The sequence below is a fragment of the Buteo buteo genome, chromosome Z, assembly GCF_964188355.1.
Source record: "Buteo buteo chromosome Z, bButBut1.hap1.1, whole genome shotgun sequence".
NCBI lineage: Eukaryota > Metazoa > Chordata > Aves > Accipitriformes > Accipitridae > Buteo > Buteo buteo.
This window is the reverse complement of record NC_134204.1, coordinates 73,824,291-73,836,773: the sequence shown is the minus strand read 5'-3', so window position 1 is coordinate 73,836,773 and position 12,483 is coordinate 73,824,291. Positions and strand designations below refer to the sequence as shown.

The following is a 12,483-nucleotide window of genomic DNA, read 5'->3' as shown; positions in this document are numbered from 1 at the left end:
CTGGAAAAAGGGAAACACTGCACACATTTTTAAGAAGGGTAGAAAGGAGGACCCTGGGAACTACCAACCTGTCACCCTCACCTCTGTGCCTGGGAAGATCATGGAACAGATCCTGCTAAAAGCTATGTTAAGGCACATGGAGGACAGGGAGGTGATTTGAGACAGCCAGCATGGCTTCACCAACGGCATGTCCTGCCTGACCAACCTAGTGGCCTTCTATGATGGAGAGACTACATCAGTGGACAAGGGAAGAGCTATGGATGCTGTCTATCTGGACTTCTGTAAGGCCTTTGACATGGTCCCTCACAATGTCCTTCTCTCTGAATTAGAGAGATATGGATTTGATGGATGGACTATTAGGTGGATGAGGAATTGGTTGGATGGTCGCATCCAGAGGGTAGTGGTCAACAGCACAACGTCCGGATGGAGATCAGTGACAAGTGGTGTCCCTCAGGGGTCTGTATTGGGACCAGTACGGTTTAATATCTTTATCAGTGACATGGACAGTGGGATCAAATGCAGCCTCAGCAAGTTTGCAGATGACACCAAGCTGAGTGGTGTGGTTGACACACCTGAGGGACAGGATGCCATTCAGAGGGACCTCGACAAGCTCAAGAAGTGGGCCCATGTGAACCTCATGAGGTTCAACAAGGGCAAGAGCAAGGTCCTGCACATGGGTCAGGACAACCCCTGGTATCAATACAGGCTGGGGGATGAAGGGATTGAGGGATGAAGGGATTGAGAACAGCCCTGTGGAGAAGGACTTGGGGGTGGTGGTGGATGAAAAGCTGAACATGAGCCGACAATGTGCACTCACAGTCCAGAAGGCCAACTGTACCCCGGGCTGCATCAAAAGCAGCGTGACCAGCAGGTTGAGGGAGGGGATTCTGCCCCTCTGCTCTGCTCTGGTGAGACCCCACCAGGAGTCCTGCATCCAGCTCTGGGGTCCTCAGCACACGAAAGACATGGACCTGTTGGAGCGGGTCCAGAGGAGGGACACAAAAATGATCAGAGGGATGGAACACCTCTCCTATGCACAATGGCTGAGAGAGTTGGGGTTGTTCAGCCTGGAGAAGAGAAGGATCCAGGGAGACCTTATTGTGGTCTTTCACTACTTAAAGGGGGTTACAAGAAAGATGGGGACAGAATTTTTATTAGGGTCTGTAGTGATAGGACAAGGGGTAATGGTTTTAAATGAAAAGACAGTAGATTCAGACCAGATATAAAGAAGAAATTTTTTACAATGAGGGTGGTGAAACACTGGAAGAGGTTGCCCAGAGAGGTGGTAGATGCTCCATTTCTGGAAACATTCAAGGTCAGGTTGGACAGGGGTCTGAGGAACCTGATCTAGTTGAAGATGTCCCTGCTTACTGCAGTGGGGTTGGACTAGATGACCTTTAAAGGTCTCTTCCAACCCAAACCATTCTACATTTCTATGAAAATCACCAGTTTTGGCTAAGCTGATGCTGATGCAGATCCAGCATCCCTGGATCTGACTATGGTAACACAAAGGCTAGCTCTGACACAAGGAAGGAGAGAGGACTATCGAGTGAGCGGTGATAGGAAGGGCAGGATCACCATTTCGAGTTTCAGGCTGCATTCATCTTGGCTTAAAATGATTGTGGAACTATACCTTAAGTGATGGGGGGGGGGGGGGGGGCGGGTTTGGTAGATTATGGAAGATACTTGCTGAAAGGTGCAGAGATAGAAACACTGTCTTTTCACAAACAATGACACTTATATGGCAGGACTTCTGACATCCTGGCTATAAGTACAAAACCAACTCTTCCTTTTCCCTGTGTAGTTTCTGGTTGTTCTGCTAAATGTGCCTACAAACCTGTCAATTATTACATTCATGGGGTGCAGAGCAGCCTGCAGCAGCACACAAAGCAGCATACTGTGTAATACTAGTGTTGGTGGAAAAAGAGCACATGGACATACCATCTGTGGCTGCAGGGCTAGATTTTTCTCTGAATTTTATGGGAAGATCTGGAATGATTCCACTGACTGAAAAGAAAGTGCCTCAGACTCATGTCAGTGTCATCAGGGCATCAATACAGCTCTGAATCATAAAATATAGGAAGGTAGAGTTATGCTCATTACACAAACCACAATGTGTAATTTCCTGAACTTTGAAATCTTCTGTCCCCCAGACCATAATAGGTTTTTGCAAATAATATATAATACTGCTTCCGAGGTGGAAAAAAAGAGAAAGAAAAAAAAAAGAAGAAAATCTCAAACAACTGAACGGAGTTTAATGATTTGATTAGTGTATTAAATACTTATCTTTTTACTTAGTAGACTGCCTGGACAAGCACTAGAAATTCCATTCAGAAAGACAGTTTTCTACAGAGATGGGAAAAAACCCTCAACATTTAGATGGTCACTTTTAAGCAACTGCACATATTGGATGAAAATGTTATCAGAATCCAATCATGCTATAAAGCCAATGGAAGCTTTTACACTGAGAATAATGGAGAATAAGGCAAGAAAACCTTACTGTCTTTGCTCATCCTGCAGATGAACTCCATTGTCATTACCACTGTCCATTATCAGCTTCACCATTTTTATACACTCAGCTCCACTAACTGCCACCACTTTCAGCCCCAATGCTATCCATGGCTGATTGTCTCTGCATCTAAATGAAATCAGCATTTGAACAGTTATCAGAACAGCACATGTAAATAATATCCTTCTCTATTTTCCTTCATTCAAGTGTAATTATTACTTTCTGTTCTCATAAACAAAATGTTTATAAAAAATGACTTCTGAGAAAAAGGTCAAAGTTTTCACAGGATGGGACTTATGAAAAAAAGAAGGAGAATGAGCAAAGCAGATAGCCATATTTTGCTGTCTTTTAGCCCTGTCCTCAGAGGGAAATTTCACTGCCATCAATAGTTTCCAGAGTTATCCAGGAATCTGCTGGGAATCTGACTGGTTTGCAATGTATTTTTGGGTAGTTCTGAAAGAGCACAAAAGGTACTCTCTGCTCTGTAAGAGGACACTACCTTGGTTAAGCAGAAAAACATACAAAAACTACATATACTGGTATCTCTGGCAAACAGATTTGTGCATTTGACAATTCCGAATAGCTGTGAGAGAAGCAAATGTACTCAAACCATGTGAATCAAACCATATGAATCATTCCTTCCTATTTGGCAGGGTCCTCTTTGTACCTCACTTCCCACTGCTCATTGGCACGATATGAATGCTTGACCTGACCACAGTTCTGTAACTGGGTGGCCACAGAGACATGAAATATACCTGGGTTTGCCACCTAGATTTTTTATTCGAACGTGAGTTTCAGGGTACATATTGAATATACAAGCCCTGAACACATTCTCAGGCCCTCTATGACCTTGCACAGACTTGCACAGCAAAAAGACCAAATATCTTTTTTTCCTTAGCTATCTCTCCTCCTTAGAAATACAATTTAAGGTTATGTTAGTGTCTAATCCTCAATAGTGAGAAAAAGAGCTAGGTCCACACCTCCCACAAGTTTAAAAAAACCAAATGCATCTTGGGAACCTTGTTCCTTCAAGTGAATTACACAATGCTCAGCTCTCCAAATTTAACACTGAAATCTCACATTTTTAGGTGTTTGGTTTTTGTTTTAACTTAACCGACAAACACAAGGCACAGTGAAGTATCAGGCAAATTAAAACGTACAGATTTAGAAATCAAAACAAGACACTGCAATACACACAGACCAATGCTGTGAAGTTGGGAGCAGACTTGACTGCATGACCAGCTGTCACCCAACAAAATGCTTTGCACTGAGATTCTGTCACAAATCTCTAAGGCCTCTGAATGAGAAGGCTCTTACATGATTGAAGGAGAAGTACAGCTGCTGGATTCTTTGCCTCTGTTTCTCTGTCTGATAGGCACCTTTCTGCTGGGGAAAAAAAAAACCAACCCACTTTGTGGTTTAATGCCTCTCTGGCATTATTGTTTTTCAGGTTGTAGTTTTTTCTTCCCCGCACCCTTTCCAGAGGTCATGTGGTGTAGCTGCTCTGATCCTCAGGTTTCACGACAGGATCTGTGCCTGCTCAGCTAAGCTGGGAGTGCAGCAGTAAACAGGCTCTGCAATCACCAAGCCAAACCAGGCATCTGAAAGTGGTCACCACCTAGTGCTAAAAAAGACACCCCACCCCCTCAGAATGGGGAATGGAAGGAGGAATTCTTTTTCTTTGAAACAGTGTTATTTACACCAGAGAAAATTCTTCTGTGACCTGATGCTGCCACATCACTAGAAGACGTTTTCAAGTGATAAATTCCTATAGGGGAGACCTGCTCTACCTATAGCAGTACTTTATACCTGCTAGTTAGCCTTTCTTTTCTGAGACGGGAGTAATGGAAAGTGATGCATATCAGAGAAGGTGCTCACCTCTCTTTAAAGAAGATCATATTTATGGTGATTTATGCTGTGTTGAGCTAAAGAAATCAAAAACTATTTGGAAGGGATTATGTTGCCTTGCATACAGCAGCTTAAAAGTAAAAAAAGCTGATGAGTGACCTATCCCAGCAAAATATATTAAAAACAGGTCTCAAGTTATATCTTAACTACAAAGAGCTATACCTTTTGCAAGCAGGGACGGGGTATGTGGTTGCATATATTGAGAACACTTTAATCAAGATGAGGTATTCTGTGAAGCAGTTCTGAAGATATCCAATGTACCCTGAGAGAGAAGGGGAACAAGGGTCTGGATCTGTAGTTCAGAGCCCAGACTAACAGACTGCTAGTTTCATGTGAACTCTACACAGCTAGGAAGCATGACAGTGTGGTGCTTGCACACTTCCCGTTTTCACCAGTGGAACTCCTAAAGCAACAGCAAAGCAAATCAGCGAGCACCAAGTTAAGGAACACAGAAGTTTTAGTCTTCCCGTTCCTTTTGTATGTGTCAAGGTATGCTGCCGAAGGTAGGAAGCTGAACTAGGACCAAAGTCTACTCTTCCTACAACTCTTATTTCATCTTACCAGAGTACTTTGCAAACACTGTTGAATGTAGGCTCACAATATTTCTGTCAAATGCTAAATATTCTTATATTCCACATGGGAAAACTCATGAAAAGTGCTCTTACCCAGAGATAGGCAAGAAACCCACAACAGAACTGGAAACAGAAAGCAAGGCTTTAAGCAACAGATTGGATACGACTTACTTTGCAGAGGATGCTTTGTACTGGGCATAACTGGCAGGGTTTTGGTAGCAGGGGGCTACAGGTGTGACTTGTGGTGGGAGGCTATGAACTGCCCTGTGCCAGTCACAGCTACCTCCAGCTGCCCCTGAAACTGCTGCAAATAACCCACCATGCGTCAAAACTTCAACCAGACAGAGAAGCACATGGTGCCTCTGCTCACAGCAGCAGCCACTAAACGGAGAGGACACATGGCAGGTGGCACTGTTGGGGAGTGGAGATGTACATGTGGCTGGAGATGTACTTTCGGAAGGAAGTACTCTGTGCCAGAGCAGGCACACCCCTGAATAGACTGTGGGTCATCTGCAACCCACACGAGAGCAGGGACACCAGGGAGGGACTGTCCCCCATGGTAAACCCATGCTGGAGCAGAGGAAAATGAGCAAGAAGCAAGAAGCAGTACGCACATCCCTAATCTCCTGCTTTGCCTCTCACCTCACCAAAGGGATTAGGAGTAGCTGAGTGTAACATGTAGCAAAACCAAGGTGAATTGATAACCAGAAGGGAGGAAGAGAAGTTTTTTACTGAATTAGAGCTTGGGGAAGAGAGGTGTTTCTTCACCAAGTGTTTTGTTTAATTGTCTTTTTTTTCCTCAATACCCAGATCTGTAATCAAAAGTTTTGTTAACTGGCAATAAATTAAGTAAAATTCTCCAAACCAAGACTGTTTTGCTCAGGACATGGTTATAAAGTAGTCTGGCATATTTCTCAAGTCCTACATACTACAAAATCCGTTGTTAGAGAAAAGGGATCACAGAAAGGAAGTAGATGGGCATTACTTGCTGTACCTGGGCTGTCGTTTGAACAGGAAGTTACTGGGCTGAGGCAGCTGCATTAAGATTCTCATTAAAACCATGTTTAGATGAAGTGTTTAAAGCACCCTATACAAACAGTGACCTACACAGAGTGAGGGTGGGATGGAGGTAATAGGCAGCACTCAGCTGGACAGTTTTGGCCATGGGAAGAGGCTTGGAAGTGAATTAAAATGAACTACTGCCAGTGGAAAATAAAGCCAGTCACACAGGGACCCAGCACAAACCAGATGTGACATCTTAAACTTCAAACCTTAGTTTATTTCCTGATAGCCTCCCCATGGAGGCATGCCTTAAAGGTCTTCTAAGAGCTCTCACAGTGCAGACTGCCTTGTCTGCCTGTTAGCTGCAGGAAAAGGCAGATACATTTTCAGACTTCTTCTTTTCCCCCAAGTTAACCAATTGGACCTGCATTTTTTTCCTCAGGACCACCTGCGGGGTCAGTGACTGTGCCAACATCCTTTTTTGTCCCCACATAAAACAGCTCTATAAAGACTTGGGGATCTGTCATATTAACATAGCAATGGGGATGGGAAAAAGATATGCAGCATTTTAAACTATGGTCCCCTCTTTGACTGCAGAAAGGACAAGCTACACAATTCCTGAATGGGAGGGGAAGTGTATTTGGCTCATTTGCTTCATTTGATTTTATAACTGCTGCACCGGGCTGCAAAAGGCTGATAAAATCTATTTTAAACAAAAAGCATAAGTCCTGCAGGCTAATATTAGTATTCATCTACTGCCTGCTTCCCCAATTATTCTCCCTTCTTGAAGTTATCTTGATAAATCGGTTGCCTTCATGTTTATTAAAGCATGTGGCAGTCTGTTTATTTAATCAGCTCTTGGCCCATTTTCTAATTAAGGGAGATAATGTGGGCTCATTTCCTGCCATGGTGAACCTGGCAGGGCACAGGTTGTCTCAACTACCCCATTAAAATTCAAGATTATTTGTAATGTCTGCTTTTGTTTGGCAACTCCTTCCCTTTCCTCTGCCCATCTGAAGACAAAATTACAGATATGGGTTTTTTTCTGCATTTCCACACTGTCAAGGACAGTAAGATGGAAGCAGGTGGAGCTTTGAAGGTTTGCTGACACAATGCCTCCCCAGTGCAGGTGAAACATTTTTCTGGGAGACCCTGCATCCCAGCAAAGTTAATAATACTGCATCATATGATGATCATAAGGGTAATTTTGTGAAGGGACAGCATGCTGGAATGCAAGGGTAAAGCACACACCAGTTGAAGCACATTCCTAGCTTGCTCTGCTGCTGGACTTGGGCCACCTCCTGCACCACTCTGGCCCCAATCCTTCAATTGTCTGCTGAGTGCAGGAATATTGCTAACCACCAACTGCAGCATTAAATCATTTTTGTACTCTCTGTACTCCAAAGCATGCAAGGACCTTGTAACAGCCTTAAGATTGCCTCTCTTCCTACCTCTGAGATATCCTGCCTTGTATCTTGCTTGTGACACAGCCTTAGCATTTAACAGCTACAGCGAACCTAGGATCACTAGTTTGGCAGGGAAATTCTCTTTTGCAAGGCCTCCTTCTATCCCTTAGGACACATTTAGGTAGCATATTAAGTTCTTCTGTCTAGAAAGAAACCATAGATACGTTGCAGGTTATCAATACATGCCATATGCAGTGTCTTTCAGCAGGCATTGTAAACTGCTGAAAACAAAACCATCCATTTTGTCTCACTTCACAGGCTCTCCTTCAATCAACATAAGCACATACATGTACCACACCTGCAACAGCTCCAATTCTTGCAGAAATGCAGGCAAACATCACTTTGCCACATTTTCAGAAGTGTTTCATAGCAACTATGCTATACACCTCCTTGCAATGTGCCTTTATGTGGAACAACAGAAAACTTGACATGGTCCTGGGCAGCCCTTTCTAGGTGACACTGTTTTCAATAGGGATTTGGACTACAAGATATCCACAGGTGCCAGCCAACCTCTGATTCTGTGGAAAAAAAAAATATCCCAGTGGTTCTAGCACTTCATCAATAAGCTGTAGAACACAGTGTTTTCCAAAGTCTGACCCATGGAGAAATGTTGCCCTGATCCCTTTTAAAGTTGGCTAAGTGCCCACAGCGAGGGTTTCTGCATAAACCGCTTTCTGAATTGCACCTTACTTTTCCTTCTCTGCTTACACTTTTCTTTTATTTGCATCTGCAAGCAACGGCAAAAGCGTTTCCATTTCTGGAGCCTTACTTTTGGAAACAATGAATTTAATTTTGACCTATTTCAATCCAAAAGGAAGCACCTGGTTTTGTTACACTGCTAATTGTCTGAACTGCTGTCTCACCTCATCTGTCTCACTTAGATCCAGAGTGTGCTCTGGATCTAACACACTCAATACCTTCACAAACACCTACTTAAAGATTAAAAAAAAAAAATAAAAAAAATTCACCTTTATATAGACCACTGTTCCCTTCACAAGTATTCAAGTCACTGCTATGAGTACCATGCTGTTAATGACCAATGAAAAAAGACAGAATAAAATTATATATAAAATATATAGTAGAGGAAGAAGCAGAAGACAAATGAACTTCTATTTCCAAATGGCAGTATTTCCCACCTTGTATTCTTCCATACAAAATACATTGCACTTTTCTTTTTCTACTGAGCCTAATGAGCATCTCTCAAATATTGGAGCAGGTGGAATGGATCTATGGACAGAGGCAAGAGTTCATCCCTTTAAATTGCCTGTGTTCAACCACGGACCTTATTCCCAGCGGAAACCCACTGCAACAAGTGTGGGAAAGGCTCAGTGAAGGGAGGAGGAAAATTTCCTAGAGCTTTCCCCCAGACCCCACACTTACCAAAGGCTCTAGTTCTTTGCGGTCTATGAGGTTGAGCTCTGTCACAAAGTAATAAAAATGCTTGTAACAGGTATTGACGTGGGCCTCAGCCCCCATAAGGATGATACGGTCAAAGTGATGGATGTAGACGTGAACAAACACCCGAAAAAGCCGGCAGAGTATCTTCTTGCAGATCTGAAGGAAGTTCTTTGGAAAGGGAACACCTGTGAACAGAGAAGGCAGGGTTGTCATCCTCCCAAGACAACAGCTTTGGAGCAAAGTACGAGTTTGTAACTGCAAACTAGGTTAAGACTTCCTAGGCCTCCTTTCCAATCCAGAAGATCACTTAATGCATACATTTATCTGACCACTAGCACCAAAGACAACCAAATACTTAAGCAACTTTAATGGATCAAGACGACAGGTACTGATCCTTTTTCCCTGAACAATTTAATGGAGCAACATCCAGTATTGTAACATTCAGAAATGTGATTTTCACTGCAGTGCACACTGTCCCATTAACATCAATGGCTTTACATCCTAAGGTGGCTGTTCCCAATACTAATACATACAGAGCTCATCCTAGAAGTGACAGACAGTCTCCTGCTCATCTTATTCAACAGTGGCATTTCACAGCATCAAATTTAGTAGCAAATTTGAAATACCTGACTGAAGGACAGACCCCTTTGTTTTCACCTTCCTCCCAGTTATGTGTACCAATCTGGTTGCTTTTTTAATAAAAAAATTCTTGGAGACACACAAGAACAGCTCTTCCAAAATACCTTAGAAGTTACACTACTTTGCAGCTGGAGACTCCAAAGGAGCAGCAGAAGCAATATCTGCAAGTGAACAGCCAGGCATCCACAATGTGGCACCAATAATTCCTTCAAATCTGCCCTTCATTAAAAACTGATCTTGCATGGCATTGTGTACCACTGAGCTGCCCCAAAAAGCTGAAGGGTTCATCTCCTTCTATGATTGTGCCTCAGACATGATGACTTTAGTGCCATGCCCTAAACTCTACTGCTACTTTGCTTTGTGCACATCTTCCTGATTTTTAGTTATAGTTCATATTTTAGTCACATTTGAACTACATAACTGTAGTTATTGCCTCTTTAAAAAAAAAAAAAAACCAAAACCTTACAGCTAACCAGTCCCATAAACATTTATTATTTGCAGAAAGAAGATGGAGATATTAAATTAACGCTGCTGCAAGCTTTCTAGTTTTCAAATTTTAGTCTCCTGTTAAATACTGCTCAGCACTCATAAGAGTGGTGAATTAATGGACAAATTGCACAGTTTTACTGAAGGGGGCATACAGTGAGAATTTCCATACTGAAAACATATTTTTGATTACAGATTACATGAAATATCAGCTGTGGTTGTAACAAGTCTGGGTCCCTTCAACAGAAACATGCGCCTCATTTTGGACTCCCTGGCCGAGGAGGTACTGGGGTATATCCACTGCAGATGTGAACACCGCTGTGTCTGTTAGCATGTACGTGGGGAACACATCAGCATACAGAACTGTCCTGCTCAGTGTATCCTTGCACTGCCTCTACATTTGCCATTCCTAAGGTGCAGATGATGTGGGAAAGTGTCTTGAGTTTTTTTGGCCTGTGTGGGGTTCATCAGAGGCAAATCCTTTTTATATAATTTCAAGTAACTTTAGAGATGCAGTGCAACCCTTCTTGCTCCTGATGTACAAACCGGGGACCAAAGAAATAGCCGGATCTATCAAAACACAACTACTTTATCTCCTTAAGAAATGCTTCTGGTTGTTTTTGCTTTTGGTTGTCACATCCATTCATCTTGATGCTAAAGCTAATATCGAAGGTCACAGAGGAGGAGGCCTAAATGCTCAAGCCATGAACTGAGACATCACTGAAGTATGGAAATGATAATAAGTACAGATGTCTTGGCAATATTCGAATCAAAACTCTATACAATTAGCCAAACACCTGGATTATAACAAATGATTGTTATTTCCAAAGGTAAAATAAATACAATCTATCAAAAACCATAACAGATACTTAACAATAGGTTAGTTGCTTATTAACCAGGGGATCACATTTCAGCCACCAGCACATGGCTAAATTCAGGAACAATTACAGCAGCAGCCTGCTTTACATTTTTGTGAAAGCTACCCAAACCAGAATTTTAAAAATATACCCAAGAAGATGTTAAGTATTAAAAAAGGGGGAAGAGGAATAGCTGGCACTTGTCACTGCAAGCTGGTTTACTGAACTAAGAGATGAATTCTTGAAGGCACTGTATTTTCTGATCCAGAACAGGCATGTCCCAAAATGGAGAATAATTAGTTTCATCTTCCACAGGCTGACATATGATTGTTACTGAAGAATGTTACTGTAATGAAGGAACTAATACTTCTACATTAACTGACTAAAACAAGCTGAATAAACCAAGCTGACAAATCCTTTAGCTTCTCTGCAGCTCATGTTCCCACTTAACAGTTACAGGCAGTAAGCGCAAAGGCCGTAGAGCACTGTTTCTGCTGTGGGAAAGGACTTTCATCTGACAGCTTTTTTGATGTGCTAGGCAGACAATTTGAAGACATGTAAATAACACACAGAAAAAAAAATAGCCAGTGCAGTACAGTCTAGGGTGCATAAATAAACTTGCAGTGTTCCCAGGGCTCTCCACATGCACTAAGTTTTCAGACAGGCTGGGTAGTTTCATTTGCTATTGTGGAACTTCTCCAATTTTGCAAAGCTATCTGTTTCATTTACTCTTAAATAGTGAAACATTGCTGCTACCACAGATTTATCACCTGGGTACAGCAGAATCCATAATGGCTCTCTGACTTCTCTCCCCTTTCTGCAAAACTGGTTTACAAACAGAGACGGTGTCCTAGATAGTTTAAAAGTGCCTCCTTGTACCACTGAAAGGAATTGGTAGCTGTGCAGTGAGCTAGACTCCACAGCCTTGGAGAGCCTGTCAGCCAGTCTGTTCCTGGAGTACAGAGGAGGCTCAAAGTCTGGTCAGCCTCAAGGTACAGATGAGCATACAGAGGTGGCTAACACACTAGTTTAAACATACACTCTGCTGCTCTTTGTGTTCAAAATTAGACAAAAGGATGGTAGAAATGCAGGCTCAAAGAAAAAGAATAATCTAATACAACAGAACAGATTCTGATCTCAGTTACAGTAGAATGAATCCAAAGTAATGCCATTAAAATTTAAAAAATCAGAGTGAAATTATTCTAGATTTATATTCTTAGGTCAGAATTTGGCCTAATGTTTTGCTCCCACTGCAACTGCTATAGTTATAAATAAATCAACCACAGAACATAATTATTATGAGTGGCTCTTGGGAATGGAATAGCTTAGATTTAAATCCTTGTTAAGGAGTCTGTTCTTTGTTCTTCAGCTCAGCCACAGTAGCCTTTGCTTTTTCCCCCTCCAAGCCCTCATTTAACATGGAGTCCAGATGTAATAATTCCTTTCCTCGAACTTTCTAGTTAAAAAAGGAGAGGAAGACAAAGAAGAAAACCCTAAACCCACCGAAAGTCTAAATATATATTTAAACTTTGGATTCTTTTTAACAGGGAAAAAAATTTCCAAGAAGATGCCTTGCTATCTGCAAGGTGATACTTCAAAGAGGCAGAACGTAAAAACACCGAATTAGATTGCTGAGTTATCATTAT

The 12,483-nt window shown here is 42.1% G+C and overlaps 1 protein-coding gene across 3 annotated transcripts in view; it reads right to left on the bottom strand.

Annotated features, from left to right (window-relative positions):
- MOB3B (MOB kinase activator 3B) overlaps positions 1-12,483 on the bottom strand; it is a 139,663-nt gene that overhangs the window by 32,306 nt on the left and 94,874 nt on the right. For all 3 annotated transcript variants that reach the window (XM_075020409.1, XM_075020410.1, XM_075020411.1), the window contains exon 4: positions 8,838-9,040. In XM_075020409.1, the coding sequence (XP_074876510.1) occupies positions 8,838-9,040 (203 nt within the window). The remainder of the gene's footprint in view (positions 1-8,837; positions 9,041-12,483) is intronic.